We start from the raw sequence: 19,852 nt of genomic DNA, 5'->3' as shown, positions 1-19,852 counted from the left end.
ATTCCGTGGCACTTTTTAAGCGTTGTGATTGGCCAGCGGTTCGTTCTTAACACTGAGGCACCAATCGGAACCATTTGAATGTGTTTCCACTGGACGGTTCGGTTCGGTACACAATCCCGTATCAGTTCCTCGTTGTTTCCATTGCAGAGTGATCCGTACCGTAACTAAGCACCAGCACCGAATCGGGTTTCCAACAGCGACACGTGGGAGGAGCTAGAAATACTGCAGATCACTGATTGGTCAAATACAACAATCACAGAATGTCATACTAGTATTTCAATGTGGCCTAACAAGGTGTGGCCTAACAAGGTGTGGCCTAACAAGGCGTGGCCTAACAAGGCGTGGCCTAACAATGTAGATTTTTTTTTTCCTGGAGCCCTGGTTACGCTGATGTAGTTTTAACTATTTTTCTGTCAAATCATGGAGATGTCGTGAATATTGAAAATGTCAGACAGATATGAGAGGGAAAAAAAACATTATTTTATTCCACTTCTTATCAGACATACATTTATCGAAAAATACAGAGTGTCTTTTTTCTACTAATTATTCTATACAGATACAGCAATGAGACCTAATCAAAGATTGATTTAAGAACCTTTAATAAAACTAAAAGTCTATGTGTTATTCAAAAACAAACAAACAAACAAACAAACAAACAAACAAACAAACAAAACCTCCCAAAAAAAAGAAAAGAAAAAAAGAGAAGATAATCACACGGTAGTTAACCGTCTATTAATATCATGTTACACACTACGGCTAACGGTTCACTGCATCAACAGGACTCACGACATCCTAACCGAAAAGACCTAGAGGAGGTTTAGATCCGTATTTACAGGAAGAGCGGCACTGCAAACGGAAATAAAGAAGTAGAGATAAAGTGGTTACGATAATCCGAAAGCCAATGGGGGAAAAAATTTTAAATAAAAATTCAGATTTGATCGAGACGACGCAACAAAAGCTGGTCGAGGAGACGCCATTTTGGGAAGCTGAACTGGCGGCTATGTGCGTCCATTAAACGTTAGAACATTAGTTAAACTGGACTGACTGTGTGGAGCAAAAGTGGATCGGTATGTAGTGTAATAACAACAACAACAATTACAATAATAATAATAATAATAATAATAATAATAATAATAATAAAGGTTCAATTTTTTTTTTTTTTTTTTTTACACATACATTGATGAAACAAGCTAGTTTAGTATTAAAGGTTAAAGACAAAAAGCAGGTGTAAAAGGACCGCGTTTAAGCTCGTCCTCCTGTTAGTTGCGGCTTCGGCCGACGATCTGCAGGATGTACAGGAAGATGTTGATGATGTCCAGGTAAAGGTTCAGCGCTCCGAACACGTACTCCTCGGGGCTCAGAGACAGTTTCTTGTTCCCCAGGAGCAGCTGCGTGTCCACGGCCAAAAACTGCGGCACAACGCAGCACACGTTCGTCATTCACCACGCAGAAAGGTGTTAAGGTAGAAAATAAATAAGTAAGTAAATAAATAAAAGTCTTACGCAGGTGAAGACGAGCGCGCCCAGCGAGGCGTACACGATGTGCAGGATGTTGTTACGGATGAAGATGCAGAGGATCCCGAAGACGAAGAGGACGATCACGCACACGAACAGGACTCCGGCACAGGAAGTGAAGTCGTACTTGCTCTGTGTGGGCGTGTAAAAGGGGGAAGAAAGAAAAAACAAAAAACACAAGGCAGTGCTCTCATCAGTTCACAATCTCTGTTTACTCAAAAAATATAAATAAATCCACCCACACACTCGTCAAATTCCACTTAATTACTGAGCACTTCCAGGAAATTTCACCATAATAAAGTTACATAGAGGATTAGAGAAGCTACTAAATGCAATGCATTCTGGGTAAGTTCTGCTCCTCGACTCTTAAAGGTGCGGTCTGTAATATTCCCATAATTAAAAAAAAAATATTTTTATTTGTATTTCCTCTTCTTAAATAAATAATAAAAATTTCCCACAGCTAATATATTTTTAAGAAACAGCGTGAGAGAGTCAGCGGAAGAGGACCCCCTGTTTATTCGGGTTCAATACGGTAATTGTAATTCTCCTCACAGCCAGCAGGGGGGGCACACAAACACGTTCCACGCAGATTCCTGTGGAGGACACGATTAAAACCCTGTGCTGAAATAAACCAGAGCGCTGACCTGCAGAGAGAAGATCACCACGGTGAAGCAGACCACCACGGTGATGCCGACGGCCATGATGACGGCGTCCGTGTCGTAGAAGCTGGCGATCACGCCCGTCATGTACGACATGCTCAGGGTCAACACCGACTGAAACGAAAAGAGGTCCTTTTGTCTAGTTTTTTTTTTTTTTTATAAATAAGACCGATAATTTAGAATAAATATAAAACTACATTTCAGACTCCGTGCCTTTGTCCATTTCCAGACACAAAAAAAAATAATTCGAGTCCAGTCAGTAATATATTATAATTATAATACATGTAAAACATGTGTATGAACAGTATGACGTGTAGGTCGTTACCAAGGCGACCAGGTTCCACGGGTGTTTGCGGCGGAATTCTCCGCAGCAGCTGATGGCGATGAGGGGAACGAGGAAGATGATGTAGGACACGTAGTAGGTCCAGGTGTTCTGCCTCACGAACGTCTTCACATTGTGCTCGAAGGTGAAGAGAGCGACCACGGAGAAGGTGACGACGAGCTGCACGGTGAGAACGAGGAAGACCTGCCAACACACACACAGTTTTAGCCCTCTCACACCACAACAATGACTATAAAGAAAAACAACAACAAACGTTATCCGTTTCTGGTGACGTTTAATGAATCGTTCCTGTTCTCACTTACGTTACAGCAGCTATAAACGCACCGATAAGACCAAAAATCGTTACGTCACGTTACTGAGAAAACGCAAAGAAGCGTAAACTCCTGTACGGAAGATGGGAAACTCTGACACTGGAGACTCCTTCCATAAACGTTACATAAACACATTTCTGCTTACAGAACATTTTACACCACATCAACTAATAGAAAAAAAAAATATAATATAATATAAATATATATATGTATATATATAACAATCAGTCTGCCGAACAAGTCCATGTGAATTACCTGTTACTATAGAAACGTGGTTTAAATTTTATTTTTATTTTTTTTTAAACCAAGTGCCTTAATACAAACCTGTGATTTTCACCTTTAAAGAAATTTAAATCAACACCTTCCGAACGATCAGAACCCAGAGCTCAGCAGCGCTGTGGTGTAAAATGATCTCGGTAATTCCTTTGGGTGTGGTTTTATTTACATATTCATGAATATGCGGGATTTATTTTTTTAAAGCACTTGTACTTCTGACCATTTTTATGGTTCTGAACGTCTTAAAATTTTTTTTGCATTTATGAATCCAGCTGAACGATAAGCACGAGGAGTTTTTTTCTCCGCACGATTGTTCGGTTAATTCCAACGAACAGAAAACAGTTCTTTTAGATCATTAATCACTATAAATAAATATTTAATTTCACACAAGCCGGGGTTTCCTCACACGTGTAAATCTTTAGCCACATCAATCGAGTGTCAATCTTTTAGAATACACCTGAGACACAATTAAATTAAAATGCAAACACGATCGTTTACGCGTTCTTTTGTTTGTTTGTTTGTTTGTTTTACCTTGCGGATGAACGCTCGTCTCACTGTTTTGTCATCGAACCCCGAGATGGCGATCTCCTCGTGGTCGTACACCGGAGGAGGCTCGTCACTTTGGTAAAAAGTGTTGGATGCATCTGCGTGTCACCAAACCGAAACAGATAAAACAGTAAAAAACAAACAAAAACAAACAGGTTCAGATGGAAGTAAAATCTGTCGGCTGCTCGGAGCCACGCCCCCTCACCCGGAGTGTACTGGTACGGAGTTGGAGCCGGATTCGGCGCCGGGTTGTAGGGAGTCGCGTGTGGAAAGGGCGCCTGGGGAAATCCGGGGCCGCCCTGACCGTACATTGGATGCATAAAGGCTCCAGGAGGAGGAAAGGGAACGCCGCCGGGCGCTCCGGGTGCTCCCGGGGCTCCAGGCATCACGCTGTAATCCGGAGGAGGCAGGACAAATCCGGCGGGGTTCGGCTGCCCGTACGCGTAGTCCTGCGGCGCTGGAGGTGAGGCGCTGTCCACGAACGGGACGTATCCAATTTTATCCTGTGACATGGCGACTATAAACACATTTAAAATAAATTAATTAATTAATTTAAAAAAAGGAAAAAAACCCCAAAACAGATTTACTATTTATTTTTAAAAGCTTTACTGAAGAGAGTAAAGCCATTTAAACCTGGACTACTGATTAAACATTTCAGATTCTTTCTTTCAATTCTCTTCAGTCTTTGGATGTTTCCCCATCAAGAAGTTTCCCACAAAATATAAAAAAAATATTAAAAAAATAATAAGAACAAAAAACCCCACAAACACATCGATATGGTGACGATTCCAAACATCACGGTACGCTTCATTAACCATTTCTTCATGTATTTCAAATAAAATCCACAAACTAAATGTTACAATATAAACTTCAGACTAAAACTTTATATTATAAACTTAATGATGTGTTCAAGTATTTAAGCATCAGTTCATGGACAAAAATGCACAGAAAAAAGCACTGATAATTAAACTACAGTCCTAAATGAATCATTAATACTGACTCGTGAACAACTGACTCGCGCCTCGACTTGGACTCGTGAACAACTGACTCGCGCCTCGACTTGGACTCGTGAACAACTGACTCGCGCCTCGACTTGGACTCGTGAACAACTGACTCGCGCCTCGACTTGGACTCGTGAACAAACTGACTCGCGCCTCGACTTGGACTCGTGAACAACTGACTCGCGCCTCGACTTGGACTCGTGAACAACTGACTCACGACTCGACTTGGACTCGTGAACAAACTGACTCGCGCCTCGACTTGGACTCGTGAACAACTGACTCGCGCCTCGACTTGGACTCGTGAACAACTGACTCGCGCCTCGACTTGGACTCGTGAACAACTGACTCGCGCCTCGACTTGGACTCGTGAACAAACTGACTCGCGCCTCGACTTGGACTCGTGAACAACTGACTCGCGCCTCGACTTGGACTCGTGAACAACTGACTCACGACTCGACTTGGACTCGTGAACAAACTGACTCGCGCCTCGACTTGGACTCGTGAACAACTGACTCGCGCCTCGACTTGGACTCGTGAACAACTGACTCGCGCCTCGACTTGGACTCGTGAACAACTGACTCGCGCCTCGACTTGGACTCGTGAACAACTGACTCGCGCCTCGACTTGGACTCGTGAACAACTGACTCGCGCCTCGACTTGGACTCGTGAACAACTGACTCGCGCCTCGACTTGGACTCATGAACAAACTGACTCGCGACTCGACTTGGACTCGAGGAAGACTTGTGAAACACAAGTCATTTTGGTTTGGCGTTCCCGATTACGTTCTCTCTTTACTGCCCCACATGACGGCATCAAACACCTCATTTGCGGGGGCGTGCTTGAGCCCCGGTTTGTGAACGGTGGGCGGAGTCTTACTGCAGCCAGCCGAGGTGAGAATAAAAATGGGAGAGACGGGCGCCTTGAAAGACGGAGAGAGACAACCAGCACAGCTGTGTGTGTGTGTGTGTGTGTGTGTGTGTGTGTATAAAATAAAAGCAGTGAAAGTGAAAGATCAAGAATACAGCGCCGTTTGAGTTGTTCCTCCAGCATAGAACAAGCTGCGTCGACATGTTTCTAATTCACACAGATAGACACCAAAAGCGTACGCCTCCGAGGGTCAGAAACATGTTCCACACAAACCTGGTGTTCGTCCCGCACAAGAACTATTCATAAAAATAGAACAAAGACATGACACTTGATTTGGACTTGGACCTCAGGGACTTGTGAACATGTCCAACCTCATGATACCTTTGTATAACTTTATGAGTTTATAAAATTTTATCATTATAAGCTGTGTGTGTGTGTGTGTGTGTGTGTGTGTGTATGATGGGGTGTTAAAATTTTGCACATTCCTTTTTTTGGTGTCAAAGACATTTAAATGAAACATAACGCTTTTTTATCTATAGAAAAACAAATGTAAAAGATCACAGCAGAACCATCACGTGTGGGAGAAACTCGGGTGAGTTTTAAATCTCGCATCCGATCCTACACTCGGCAACTACACTCGTCACGTACACAGGCCGTTTTCTCCGACCACACCGTGCAACTTTCCTGTCAATCCATTTCTCAGAAAGACTCGAGCTGTTTTCATCTTCTTCGGGCTTCAGCGGTTTTAACTCTTCACCACAAATTTGAGGGTTGTTTTTTTTCTCTCCTTTTTTGTGACTGATTTGACTTTTGTGGTGTAAAAATACATTTAAAAAAAAACAAAAAAAGCAAACCCACAGCGTTTAGAAGCAATTAAATAAATGAAATAATCTTCGTCATGAACTGATGTAAGCCTTTGACTAATGGGTCTGTAATTAAAGTAAAACAAACCAAAAAAAATCTGAATGTTTAATAATAATAATAATAATAATAATAATAATAATAAGAAGAAGAAGAAGAAGAAGAAGAATGAATCTTGATACAGTTATACTTTTAATTTCTAAAAGAGAACACGATCATTTATTATATAAATCCTCGGCTATGCTTCATTCAGCCCGGGTGGAATAACACCACGAGTCTGACGTGAATATGAATCAATAATTAATCAAACAATAATCAATAATTCCCAAGCTGGATTTATTTATTTATTTATTTTCTACAAAACTTCCCCAAATGATCTCTTCTAGTAGGAAATGAAAGGTTAAACCCATTCTTTCTTCAATTTTCACAATCTCCGCTTTGTTCGTTAAGTTTCACCTGAGTTAAAGAAGGAAGCTTTTCTTCTTTTTATTTATGTATTAATTTAAACGGTGTGATAAAGGGTCATGTGACGCGGAGAGCTGAGCCGTTTCCGGTCACACTTCCTGTGTGGGACATCAGACATGTAAACTACATGCGTGTGGTGTATCTTCTCACCATCTTAACTTCAACGTTTTATACTTTAAACAACACAAAATATACACTTGTTATGAATATAAATTAAATCATTAAAAGGTTTAGAGAAAGACGGAATGAACAAAGGTTGTGCTGCTATGCTATGAAAGGACATTTTAACTATATTATATTAAAGTATAGAAGACTAATAGAAAACAAAACACGGCCTTCAAATGTTTATATATATATATATATATATATATATATATATATATATATATATATATATATATATATATATATATTAGTTTGAACAGAAGGTGAAGTATGAACATTACAGCGACATACAATTTCAAAGGGTTCAGGTTTATTTAACTTGGATTAAATGCTAAAAATGGTGATTTTAAGAGGTTAAGGTTGACTTTAATAGGAATGAATGCATAAATAAATAAATAAATAAGCTGTAGATGGAAGAATGAGGTGGTTTTCCATGTGGTTTCTCTTTCAGGCCTTCGAGCTTCTGCCGATGATATTTTAATGACTTGTATTTATTTATCTATATATTAATGAAGGTATTTATTTCTTTTCGGAGGCAGAAGCTGATGGAGAGCTCAGTCTGTGTGTTACTTTACACTCTCACATTACATTACACACACCTGGTGAAATATTAATCTCCATCACACCCACGTCATGTCCTAGATCACTGCATCATATACACACCATTATTCCGCAGGCTTCTTATCTTAAATATCCAAACCAGAACCGCATCCAGATTCTGTACACTGTCCGAAAAGGTGAAGAAATAGTCATTTGTTTACGCGCTTATTCTGAGCTCAAAACAAAACCAAACCAAACCAAGCTCTGGTCTGGTCTGATCTGATCTGATCTCACAGCAAAGTTCGCCACATTCCGAGGACAAAACGAGCTATTTCCTTCATCTCCGACACACAGAAAAGCAGCTCACACAACACAACATACCTCTTTTACACTTCTCTGCGATGATCCGCCGTGTACTCCGACCTTTAACCGACAAAAAAACGAATTTCTTTTCACTACAATACCGCTGGAGCTTCTTAAGTTATTTCTCCGCCATCTTTATTTCATCTTTATGTAGTCCAATCAGGCTCCGCCCCCTTCACGCTTGAAATGACAAGAAGGCAGCCAATGAGAGTGGACCGCGAGGTCACGTGGTGTAAAACCCGCCCTCGCGAGGCGATCCCAGCGTCTTGAATGCGTGTTGTACTGCACATGACGTGCGCTACGTCAATAAACAAACAAACAAACAAACAAACAAAAACACCCATGATTCTTTTTTAAAAAGCGTAATCAAGCTACTCACCATGTGACTCGCCTTAAAATAGTTATTTATTTAATTACGATATTTTGTACACCATTTAAGTCTACTGGATACAAGTTTTCTGTGTATAAAATAATTATAATCTAAAATAAATGTATTAAAAATAACTCAAGATCAACTCAATGTTTCTATTTTTTTTATCGTATTCATTATTCGTGCACGATTCTTCAGTATTAATCATTACTCATATAGAGAAAAGGAAAAAATACTGGGGTTTTTTGGTAATCTTCCATTATAAAATACAGTATTTTTTTTAACAAGTCACTCTGTATACTCAGGTGATGAAAATTAATATTATTAAGTAATTAATAAGTAAGTAATAAGTAATAAATACAGTACACGGCCAAATGTATGTACTTGTTGAAATCCAACTCCAGATTTAGCTGTTATGTACTGTATATATAAACTCCACTCCTCTTCTCTTCTGGGAAGGCTTTCCACTAGATTTAGGGGGCGTGGCTGTGGGGATTTGCATTCGTTCAGCTAAGAGGGAGTTAGTGAGGTTGAGGTCAGGCGTCGAGGAGGCTCCAGTTCCAGTTCATCCCAAAGGTGATGAATCAGTGGGGTTGAGGTCAGGGCTCTGTGCAGGACACTCAAGTTCTTCGACCTTCTTCCGACCGTCGCACACCACGTCTTCACGGAGCAGGTTCGGGTCTCTTAGTGCCGCTGACAGAAAAACTGTAACGCTACAACATTCAAACACATTCTGTACAATGGTGTGCTTCAAACCTGGTGGCAACAGCTTGACGAAGAACAACATACCGTATGGCTGTAATGGTCAGGGGTGCACATACTTTTGGCCTTACTGTCATACCGTCACCCTCTCCACAGTGACTCTAACCGATCACGTGCGCCTGTAAGGTCACGTCTGAGGAAGAGGCCCGACTGCAACTCTCGTGTAAACACAAAGTCAGACACGGACACTTTAAACTGTAAACGTTCTGTATTCTAGAAGATCTTTGTACCCATTTTTCTCTCGATACAATATAAATACAGTTCTGTACATTATATAGGTTCAAATACAGCTCTATGTACAAGTCCTCGTGAAGGAGAGCAGCTTGTCTTCCAGAGTAAGGGCTTGGGTTTTTCTTCCATCCACACACACAGTTACAGCATTACGAACAAACACACTTCCACGATAGTTCTTCAGCTGAAAAATAGTCTTTAACCGCACCGATTCCTCGAGTCACGAGGCGGAGCGCGTCCGTCTCGCCTCGTCCTGTTACCTTTTAAAAAATATATCCATTTAGTTGCATGAGTATAAAAAAAAAATAAAAATAATAATAATAATAATAAGGCATGTGCTGATTATCAGTTATACGATCTGATCGTGATATATTAACACACAGTGTTGTTATTGCGAGCGTCATTACACCAGCTTGTTTTAGACGAATCGGAAGGCAGCTTTGTAACGTGTCCTTTACAACCGGACCGATACGTGTTGTTACATCGTGATAGAACGTGAAACAGTGATAAAGAAATGACGTGATCAAATATGATAACGATGCTTTTTTTCAGCACATGCTCGTTACAAAGTAAGATGTTACTCGTTAGTCAGAACACAATACAAATAAACAACCGAAAAGCTGCTGCGGATTAAAAAAACGGGAAAAAAAAAAAAAGAGGGACTGACGAGTCAAACAGCGTCAGCGATGTGTCCGAGGCGAAGTCCGAGCTCGCCCTGCGTTACGGAACGAGGCATGAACCAAGGTGCTTTTAATGCGTCAGATCTGCAGCTCTCTCCCCGTATCGAGCCTCTCGGGAGGCTCTGTGCATCCAGGACACGTCTCTCCAGTGCAAGCGTTCAGGCAACAGTTCCCAAAATAAAGTTCTTTACACAGATACAGTACTCAGAAAACCAGTAAGAAAACAAGGCAACTTCCTGTTACAAACTTCTTACCACAATCGTAAAGTGTGAGGCGTTGAAACCAAAGATATGGCACTTAAGTGAGAATCAGTCACGCATACTCTCTCTCCACACACACACACACACACACTCACACGACATGCGACAGCGATTTATTTTTTATCGCTACGGACGCTTCAAAATGGCCGATGCTCCTGCGAGTAGGATGTTCAGATACAGCAGTGACATGGAACACTTTATTCGGTCCGTACGGGATATCAGAAGCGCTCGATTTTGCCGCGGCTTGCTTCAAAATTTGCAACACGACTATTTTTTTTTAGCGTAAAACTACTCGGACTGGCGAAATCGCAATCGCACGAAATTGTCCCGCACGCTCTGTCGCGGTGACGTTTGTCGGTAAACGAGACCTTTTCGCTGTACTCGTGTTCGACGCGCGTGGATCGAAGAGGGCTTTGGTTGAACGCGTCACGTGACGCGTCTCTGCTCAAATCGGCGGTGATTTTGATTGGAGAAAAAAAAAACGGCAAGCTCCTCGGAAAACCCCGGAGTTTGCTCGAATTCTGCATTCATTTCCGCGATGGAGAAATCCAGGATTTAATGACTATACGTTACATACTGTACGTATTAGCTGATAATAAATACGCCTCCACCAAGCACGCTGTAGGGCACTAGGGGGCGCCGATCAGGAGTACTGAAAGGTTCGTAAATTCATCTTCAGGAAGCGACTGAGGTGTAGCGACCGGATCGATTTAAAAGGAAACGACCGAAAAAGAACCGAAGCAACAATCGTGAATTTATTATAATCTAAAAAAAAAAAAAACCAAAAAAACAACAACACGCGACAACGGGCTTATCGAGGCGATTTCCCCGTAACTCTGGTCCTTTTATAAATACTCAATAATCTCTACTCCTTCTTCATCGTTCGCAAACTAACGCTGTTAACGAATTCTCGGGAAGCGTTCACTCTTTTCTCTCGTCTCCATCTGAAACCAAACCAAATGTTTTAAAACGCAGAAAAGGGCGTGTCTGAGAAGCGACAGACGTGTTAGGTCAGTCGTGTTCAATGGTGGAAAGTATCGTGTAGTTAAAAATAACACAAAATGCATGAGATTACGATTCAAATGACTGCATCTTCCAGACCATGAGCTTCCAGACCAAAGAGGGTTTTTTTGCCACCTAGTAATCGTGTAAAAGTTCTATCTTCTAGGAAGGACTTAACGCTCTTGTTGCTGTTATGTAAACGTTAAAGCCCGCTTTTTACAGTTACACAGGAAAACAGTAGCTCTGTTTTCCTGCCTGTCAAAAAAATAAAATAAATAAAAGCAGATAAACGAACTGCTGCATGCATTAAAGAGTTAAATACACTGCTGCTTTGAGCTTTTCACTAAAACTACAAGCATGTTTAAATAGTATCGTATAAAGATATAAACGTTTGTGCTCCGAGATAACATTTGTGCCATTTTAAAAGCACAGCGTGAGGACAGCTACTTCATAAAGTCTCTTATTCATCGCAGGAGATTAATCTGACGTCAGAGCGGCGAGACGATTTATTTTTAAAAAATCGTCTCGACGGTAAAAATGTCAAATATGGCGCGGCCTTCGTGACGATACTGCAATAACACTGGCGCATGTCTAACACACACAGACACACACACACACACACGCACGCACGCACGAGGAGAACACAGACGGTTTCAGTTTTAAACAGCAAATCGGAAGCGTCTTTGGTAACACCTGATATCATCACGTGAATAAACAGTAGTACTTTCTCAACTTCAGCGGATTTTCCGGATCGTAGCCTCACCTCCGAAGCTGAACTTCGTCGTCGCTCGGCCGCGTTCAGTCAAAGTGGTAAAATAAGGCCTAAAACGGAAGCTGGCTTGAAGTTAAGTTCGAGCTTAAAAATCATAAGATATTGTGAGGGAGAATTTGTGCAACGGTGCATTTGACATTCAAAGAGGGATCTTTTTCTTTTTCTCAAAAAATTTAAATACACAGGGAAATAAAGAGAGAGAGAGAGAAAGGTCTACGCTAGGTATGTGCCGACAATCAGTTCTACACTACATTGTGATATTTAACACGCTATACTGTTATGATGTTCCCTGTATTATGTTATGAAGGAAGCGCTCGTATTACGGATGAATAAAAAAAATCCAGCGTTGCGTTTGTCCTCATGGAGAATTTCGCATCCCGATAAAAGAATCGTGATACGATATGATGTGTTAAATATCAGCTCTGAACCGAAACCATCCCATAATAAGTGGGCGTGTCTTTGCTACAGCAGTACGGGTTGGAGCTGTGGGTCGGTGTCCATGGAGACGGGCGATCTACTGAGCCAGGCCGGACGCACGAACGCGCCGTGACCCGTGGCGCAGCGGAAATACACTCGACCCTGCACCGTGCCGTTGTGTTTACCTGCACAGAGACAAAACACACACACACACACACACACACACACACACACACGCACGTTAATTAATTAAAGTAATTAAAAGTCATTGAGAAATTAAAATTGGAATGCAGATGTATACACACCTACAGCACAGTCCAGCTCCACTCCTACCCAGATGCCCTGGGCGAACTCGACTCCGCCCACATAGTGCACTGTGCCGCTCCTCGTGCCCACCCACACCTGCTCTCCAGGTGCCATCCAGTCGGGCAGCTGGGCCACCGGCGCGCCCTCATCGTCCTCACTCGAGGGGGCGGGGCTAATTCTGTCTCCATTTCTGCGCTCCGTGTGCTCTGCGGCAGTGGGGCGAGGGGGCGTCCCGGGCGAGGACGAGGACGAGGACGGACCCTCGCTGCCGTTGTGGAGGTGGCACGGTGCAGCCAGAACATTAGTGCTCACGTGTGCCGGATGTTTGGGGGAGATCCCGGCGCGTTCTGCTTGCGCGTGCCAGTCAAAGTGCTCGCGTTCGTCCTCTCCGAATTCCTCCCCGGCGCCTTTGAAGTCCGTGAACTCCTGACTGGTGTTCGAGTGAGAAGACGAGGCGCGGACGTGAGCAGCCTCGTTTAAGGCACTTTTAGCGGTCAGGGAGTTTCTGGCGTGCTCCTGGAGCTCGGCGGCGTCTCTGGAGCCCACGCTGAGACGATCCGAACTCTCGCTGCCGGAGAAGGGCGCGTCTGAAAGCGTGGCGTTGGAGGTGCTGTGGGAGAAATATCCGCTCGTACAGCTGCTTGCCGTAGGACTGCGAGACACTCCCTTCTCCGCCCCTCCGCCCCCAGGCAACGAGGCCACGCCCGACGGGAAGTCTCCGCCCCCGCACAGGCTGGCGTTGTACACCTCGAAGTTGGCGAAGTCCTCAGGGATGTACGCTCGGAAGTGACGGAGAGAAACAGAGGTGGGAACAGCGCAGCGGCCCACCTCGGGCTCCTCCTCTTCCGAATCCTGACCAATCATCCGCGAGCAGACATTAAACACAATCACAACGCACAAAGGGCTTTCGATGATTTCGGCTGTATTTAGTGACTCGGAATAAATAGCAAGACGCATTATCATTTCATAATTTCACCACTAGGAATTAGATCCGGATTATGATTATCAGACTGAAATGCGGGTTTTAGATCAGACGTATTATCCGACGCAATACACCGATGGCCAGGAGTCCAGGAAGGACAGCGAGTTCGGGTGATTTCTATAAAATACACTTAAACGTAAAAATAAAATGAAACGCTTTTGTGTGTAACTGAGAAACTACTGCCCTCTGGTGGAGAAACCCTCAACTACATCATGTTCCCGCTCGGAGTTTGTCTCTTGTGGGCGTGCAGCGACCGCTACCGTTCTCGCTTGTAGGCGTGGCCAACACTTTTCTAAAATTCCAGCGAGAATCTGTAGTAGCTTAATACAGCTTCTGAAGCTGACTAGTCAAACACAAATTAAGTTACGTGCTAGGATTAGCAAAGCAAGTTAACTGTCCTAGCACCATACGCTCACTCACCAGAGGCACCAGCGATCTCTGCTACTTCCTCCCAAGCTTTATTTTTCTTCGTCACATCTCTATACACGTTTAATGAGAGGTCGTGTATGACAGGATAAGATGAAACTACGGGATATTTTACGGGAACTAATTGCAGGTAGGAATTTAAGGGCGTGGGACCACACGGGCCGCAGGACTTGGTCCGAGCAATCGTTCTAGCCAAATATTTGGATTTGTCATTTTATTGCGCACGTAAGTAGAAAATGAACGATGGCCTGTCACTCGCTAGTGTGAACGTAGGGTAATGTGTGTGTGTGTGTGTGTGTTTATATTAGAGGGGTTACATGTTTTCTAGATTGTACTGCATGCAGTTAAACACTGAATGGGTGAATTAGGAGACGATGGAGAGCGTGTGAAGAGTGTGTGAAGAGCGTGTGAAGAGTGTGTGATGAGTGTGTGATGAGTGTGTGAGGTAAACAATTTCAGACAGAAATCCTGCTCCATTCTTGATCATTTTAGTGTTTAAAATGAAATGATGTGCGTGACCTGAGGAAGTGTATGTGTGTTTGTATGTGTGTGTGTGTGTGTGTGTGTGTGTGTGTGTGTGTGAGTGAGCGAGTGATTGGTGTATAGATCTGACACTTACAGCAGTGTGTGTAGGTGTGACTCTGAGGTGGGTGTGGTTTGTCGTGCTGCAGTGGCCCTCACTCCGAGCCCGTGGGCGGAGCCAGGGGCCACCCCGAGCCACTAACCAGCGCATGCTCTGTAACACACACACACACACACACACACACACACACAGCATGCAGTAGAGCGCATCCAGGAAGCTGCAGCGGGGGGCTGTGAGGTTAGGGCATGGTGTGTGTGTGTGTGTGTGTGTGTGTAACATGCAGAAACATTCCTTCTCACAGCCAAACTTTATACAAGGTGTGTGTCGATGATGTGATACTCGACATGCACACGTGTGTGTGTGTGTGTGTGTGTGTGTGTGTGTGATCTGAATTTATTACTGTTTCAAGAAAAAATAAAATAAAATACATCAGCTTGTGCTCATGCTTCCAGGAAGTGACATCACACACACAGAGCTTTAGCTTTACTTATGATATCATGATTATCGGTTACTGATGGAATGGATGCGATATGAGGAATGAGGGATGGGGTTAGGTAGAGAGCGTGTGGAGAGTGTGTAAAAATGTGTGTGTGTGTGTGTGTTTTACCTCCTGCCCCAGCAGAGGCCGAGCTTCTAGCACGCGCTTGGCTTTGCTCTCCTCCCGAACAGGCATGAGAGATTTGAGGAACTTGGGCGGCTGAGGCGAGAGCGCTTTAAACGGACTCGAGTTGAAGAACGTTGGACTGTCCGGAACCGAGCCTACGCGAAAAAACAAAACAAAACACACACACACACACACACACACAGTAATACACACTGTATAGACAGGGTTATTTTCAAAAAGTACCGTTCTGCCACGTCTGGATTGTGCGATGCGAGAAATCAGGGCGGGGTTTTAGGTAAATCTGATTAGCCGATCAGTAATTTGAACACGTGACATCGCCGGTCGTCGTGGCGACGTACTGCTGAGCTTAACATGTTTTCATAAAAATGACCTCAGCTAGACTCAAATGAGCTCTGTCACCATGACAACACACAACGGTTCCAAAATGGACGGATTTTGTAACCTCTGTGGCACACTGTGTGTGTGTGTGTACCGTGATTCTCCTTGCTTTTGAGAGGCGTGTCTTTTGTGGTTGCCATGGAGACCGCCGTGTCGTGATGAGAGCAGTCCGAGGCATCGTGTTGTACCTCACAGTGACCCTGAAGATAGAGAGCATGATGAGGAGTGTGTGAGGAGGAGTGTGTGTGAGGAGGAGTGTGTGTGTGAGGAGGAGTGTGTGAGTTACACACTTTGGGGTCTTCGCCATCTTCACCACACGCCATCACGTCTGACTTACAACATGAGGTCTGCAAAACAAAAACAAAACCACACACAGCTGTAGTTCTCTGAAGTGTGTGTAAGTGTGTGTGTAAGTGTGTGTGTAAGTGTGTGTGTGTGGTGTCTCCTACATGCTGGACGTTGGGAGAACTCAGGCTTCTCCGTATGTGTCTGCTTTTAACTGAGAGCGCTTCTTTCACTGTCACCGCCTGTTACAACACACACACACACACACACACACACACACACGTGAACGCAACAGGATGAAGATAAATAGCATAAATTTCCAAATTTATTTCAAATCTCACCACAGCTGTCTCGACATGGTGTGTGTGTGTGTGTGTGTGTGAGTGTGTGTGTGAGTGTGTGTGTGTGTACCTGTCGCAGTCTCTCGAGGCACAGGATATTCGCCACCTCCAGAACTCCTCTCGTGTATTTCTCGATGTACGTCTCTCCATCCTGCGTCTCCTCGGCTTCACTGCGCGCCGCCATTAACGCCAGCGTCTCCCTCTCCTCCGGCTCCTCAGACGCCTGTGTGTGTGTGTGTGTGGTGGGACAGAAGACAGAAGAGTCTCATGAGTGAATGAGAAGAAAGACACACGCATGGTCTATGTGTCCATCAGTCTGAGCAAAGGAGGCGTGGCCAACATGTCTGTCAGTCACAGTGAAGAAGGCGTGTCTCACCTTTGGTATGTTGGAGACGATTTCATACATAACTCCACAGGAGTGCAGCATGTTTTTCAGAGACATTCTCCTCTTCAGACTCTGTGTGAAGCTCTGCACACACACACACACACACACACACACACACACACACGCCATCCTCAGTGTTATGTTACCGCAGATAGAAATCTGACCCCCTTTAATACATTTCAGAGGGTGTGTGTGTACAGTACAGGTGCAGTGTGTGTGTGTGTGTGTGTGTGTGTGTGTGTGTGACCTGTTTGTTGTAGATGTTGACGGCGATCCTCTTGCGCAGGACGAGCTCCATGCTGGCCGGGTGGCTGAGCTGCACCGTGGCTTTGATGATCAGGTAGACTCGCTCGCCAGGCGCGGTCACGCGGTTCAGGTAGATAGAGTCGTGAATGGACGAATCCCAAGAGCACGTCACACACACCTGGAGCAGAGAGAGGACACGATTTAACCCTGTGCTGTGTTTCCATCACACACCGTTCTGTTCCACAGCAGCAGCGGCGGCGAAGAGATGATGTCATCAAAAGGCGCCAGTCAAACAGGCACTGGGTTGCGTCCTAAACCACGTCATCGGCACCAAGACAGATGACTGGAACCTACATTTGTGTGTGTGTGTGTGTGTGTGTGTGTGGTCGGGGTGTACCTCGTCATCACTGTGTTTGATGATGGGAAGGTAGAAGAACTGGCTGCCGTGTTCTTTAGGGAGGATGGAGTTGACCCCGGCGGCGTGTGACCCGGTCAGCTGCTCGCTCACCGTCAGATTATCAGCTGGAACAAAACGGCTACTGATCATTACTATATAGACTGTGTGTGTGTGTGTGTGTGTGTGTGTGTGTGTGTGTGTTGTTTTTTTAAATCCTAATGAATGTATAATGGTCATGTGTTCTGGATCTCTGGTGCATAAAAAAACAGTATATCACAGCAACAGCATTACCGTTCAGGTCCAGAAACAAAACAGGGACGTGAGCCTCCATGCCTGAAGGGGGCGCCCTAAAAAAACCGAGAGAGAGGAAAACAATTTAAATGAAGTGCTTTAATTGTTCTTAATCCAAAGTCTACGGATAAACTTTGTAGAAAAACAGGTTTTTCTATTTATATACTGTATATCCCACCCTTAGCTTAAACCCCGCCTCCTGAGCTAGTTATCCCCGCCCCCTGTGCTAGTTATCCCCGCCCCCTGTGCTAGTTATCCCCACCTCCTGTCCTAGGATTGGCTCACAAGCGATTAGACGATAAAACAGATTTGCCGAAAACGAAGAGTTATCGCTTTAAATATAAATAATAATAAACGTATGACAGTAGATTCTACACGTTTACACAGTAGGATAAAAGACAAAAATAGTTGCATGTTCCGATTAGAAATAGCGTGTGAGACACTGTGGCTGTAGTGTGTGTGTGTGTGTGTGTGTGTGTGTGTGTGTGTTACCACTGAGCAGGAGCTCCAGGGATGCCACTGCCAGGTGCTGGGACCAACACAGTGTTTCGCTCCTCAGTTAGCCCCACCCACTGCTCCACTAACCGCGCCTCCCTCTCCACATCCTCCTCAGACTTCTCTACACACACACACACACACACACACACACACACACACACTATTAATTCAATGGGCTTCATTTAACAAACTGGATACAAAAGGATTTAGTTGCAAATCTTACATTGGAGCGTTTACACAATAAAAATGTGTGTGTGTGTGTGTGTGTGTACACGCTACAGAGTAAAAGTGAAAGTGTGTGTGTGTGTGTACGCTACAGAGTAAAAGTGAAAGTAAGTGTGTGTGTGTACACGCGACAGAGTAAAAGTGAAAGTGTGTGGTATAAAGCAAAAGTGAAATGAGAACAGAACAAAGTGAAAGTGTCTCTGTGTGAGTGTTTATGTGTGTATGCGGGTGTGTGTGTGTGTGTGTGTGTGTGTATGTGTTACCACTGCAAGTGTGTGTGTGTGTGTGTGTATGTGAGTGTATGTGTGTGAGAGGTGTGTGTACGTGTGTATGAGTGCTTATGAGTGTGTGTGTGCGTATGTGTTACCACTGCGAGTGTGTGTGTGTGTGTGTGCGTATGTGTTACCACTGCGAGTGTGTGTGTGTGTGTGTGCGTATGTGTTACCACTGCGAGTGTGTGTGTGTGTGTGTATGAGTGTGTGTGTGAGAGACTGAAAATGAAAACACACCTGATTTGTTCATGATCTTTTTTAATTGTTCGTCCAGATACTCGCGGCGTTTGACGAGCGCCTCGGACCAGCGCTCACGCACGCAGTTCAGATCCTCTTCCTGCACACACACACACACACACACACGCACACACACACACACAATATAAGCATATTCACTCTTAAACAGTGTTGGGTAAGTTTCTCACAAACAGTAATCCCCTACAGACTGCTTTAAAAGTGTAATCTGACTTCACTGATTAAAACTCGTCAGATGACCGATTACGTTCACGTTACTTTCAAAACCTACAAAAATACACTACAAACTCAAACTCAGTGTACGACACGATCAGAGAACGTCAGTAGCGTACAGAGACGCGTTACACGCAACTCCGAAAATAAAATCGAATTAAATCCGTCTTTATTCCTCACCCGCTGTTTATTTACAATCAAAACATCTTTCTTACTGTTTCATTTCTACAGTGTAATAAAAAACAGAAAATGAACTCCAGTGATGTCACTGAGCAGTGTGTGACGAGGTCGTGTCCCATCACACACGCACACACACACACGCACACACACACACACGTCCATGCAGTGAGTCATGCAGCCATGCAGCCGGAGAGCGGTGTCAGCTCAGCGCTCATGACTCCTCCTTTCACTGGATCGTGTTTCATTTGATTTCTGCCGGAGTGTTTTATCTTCTTGATGAAGTGAGTCGGTCGTGTTTATCGTCATCGTCGTGATGGGAGATGTTCATGAGGTTCTTTATTTTCAGGATGTAAAGTGGAGAAAGCACACACACGCAACTGGGAGCTGAAAGGTGATGTTAGTGCGTTCGTGGTAGCAGTTTTGAGTAAAGTGTGCGTCCTGAGTAGCGCCCTCTGGTGGAGTGTGTATGATTAGCAGCTCAAAGGCATCATGCAAGGAGAGAGAGAGAGAGAGACAACAGAGAACAGAGAGAGACAGACAGAGCGACAGACAGAGAGAA

General features: G+C 44.1%; 2 protein-coding genes across 4 annotated transcripts in view; both read right to left on the bottom strand.

Annotated features, from left to right (window-relative positions):
* Window positions 1-458: 458 nt before the first annotated feature.
* On the bottom strand, window positions 459-8,088 carry grinab (glutamate receptor, ionotropic, N-methyl D-aspartate-associated protein 1b (glutamate binding)). Its single transcript, XM_053611251.1, has 7 exons — window positions 7,930-8,088; window positions 3,855-4,166; window positions 3,635-3,747; window positions 2,499-2,699; window positions 2,159-2,287; window positions 1,503-1,646; window positions 459-1,409 (listed from the first exon to the last, which is right to left on the bottom strand). Exons 2-7 carry the CDS (start codon window positions 4,159-4,161, stop codon window positions 1,260-1,262), a joined length of 1,044 nt encoding a protein of 347 aa, XP_053467226.1. The 5' UTR covers window positions 4,162-4,166; window positions 7,930-8,088; the 3' UTR covers window positions 459-1,259.
* Window positions 8,089-8,881: 793 nt separating this feature from the next.
* kif13a (kinesin family member 13A) overlaps window positions 8,882-19,852 on the bottom strand; it is a 35,705-nt gene continuing 24,734 nt past the window's right edge. For 2 of the 3 annotated variants that reach the window (XM_053611223.1, XM_053611224.1), the window contains 14 exons: window positions 18,883-18,982; window positions 18,143-18,269; window positions 17,651-17,706; window positions 17,360-17,484; window positions 16,964-17,140; window positions 16,708-16,800; window positions 16,402-16,554; window positions 16,155-16,232; window positions 15,996-16,052; window positions 15,800-15,905; window positions 15,310-15,461; window positions 14,739-14,855; window positions 12,711-13,563; window positions 8,882-12,590 (listed from right to left, as the gene is read on the bottom strand). In XM_053611223.1, the coding sequence (XP_053467198.1) occupies window positions 12,451-12,590; window positions 12,711-13,563; window positions 14,739-14,855; window positions 15,310-15,461; window positions 15,800-15,905; window positions 15,996-16,052; window positions 16,155-16,232; window positions 16,402-16,554; window positions 16,708-16,800; window positions 16,964-17,140; window positions 17,360-17,484; window positions 17,651-17,706; window positions 18,143-18,269; window positions 18,883-18,982 (2,334 nt within the window). In that variant the 3' untranslated portion in view covers window positions 8,882-12,450. The remainder of the gene's footprint in view (window positions 12,591-12,710; window positions 13,564-14,738; window positions 14,856-15,309; window positions 15,462-15,799; window positions 15,906-15,995; window positions 16,053-16,154; window positions 16,233-16,401; window positions 16,555-16,707; window positions 16,801-16,963; window positions 17,141-17,359; window positions 17,485-17,650; window positions 17,707-18,142; window positions 18,270-18,882; window positions 18,983-19,852) is intronic. The other variant, XM_053611225.1, reaches the window with a different exon arrangement.

This window comes from Ictalurus furcatus, chromosome 23, assembly GCF_023375685.1.
Source record: "Ictalurus furcatus strain D&B chromosome 23, Billie_1.0, whole genome shotgun sequence".
NCBI classification, from domain to species: domain Eukaryota; kingdom Metazoa; phylum Chordata; class Actinopteri; order Siluriformes; family Ictaluridae; genus Ictalurus; species Ictalurus furcatus.
The sequence above is the reverse complement of the archived record's forward strand: the minus strand, read 5'-3'. Positions and strand labels throughout refer to the sequence as shown.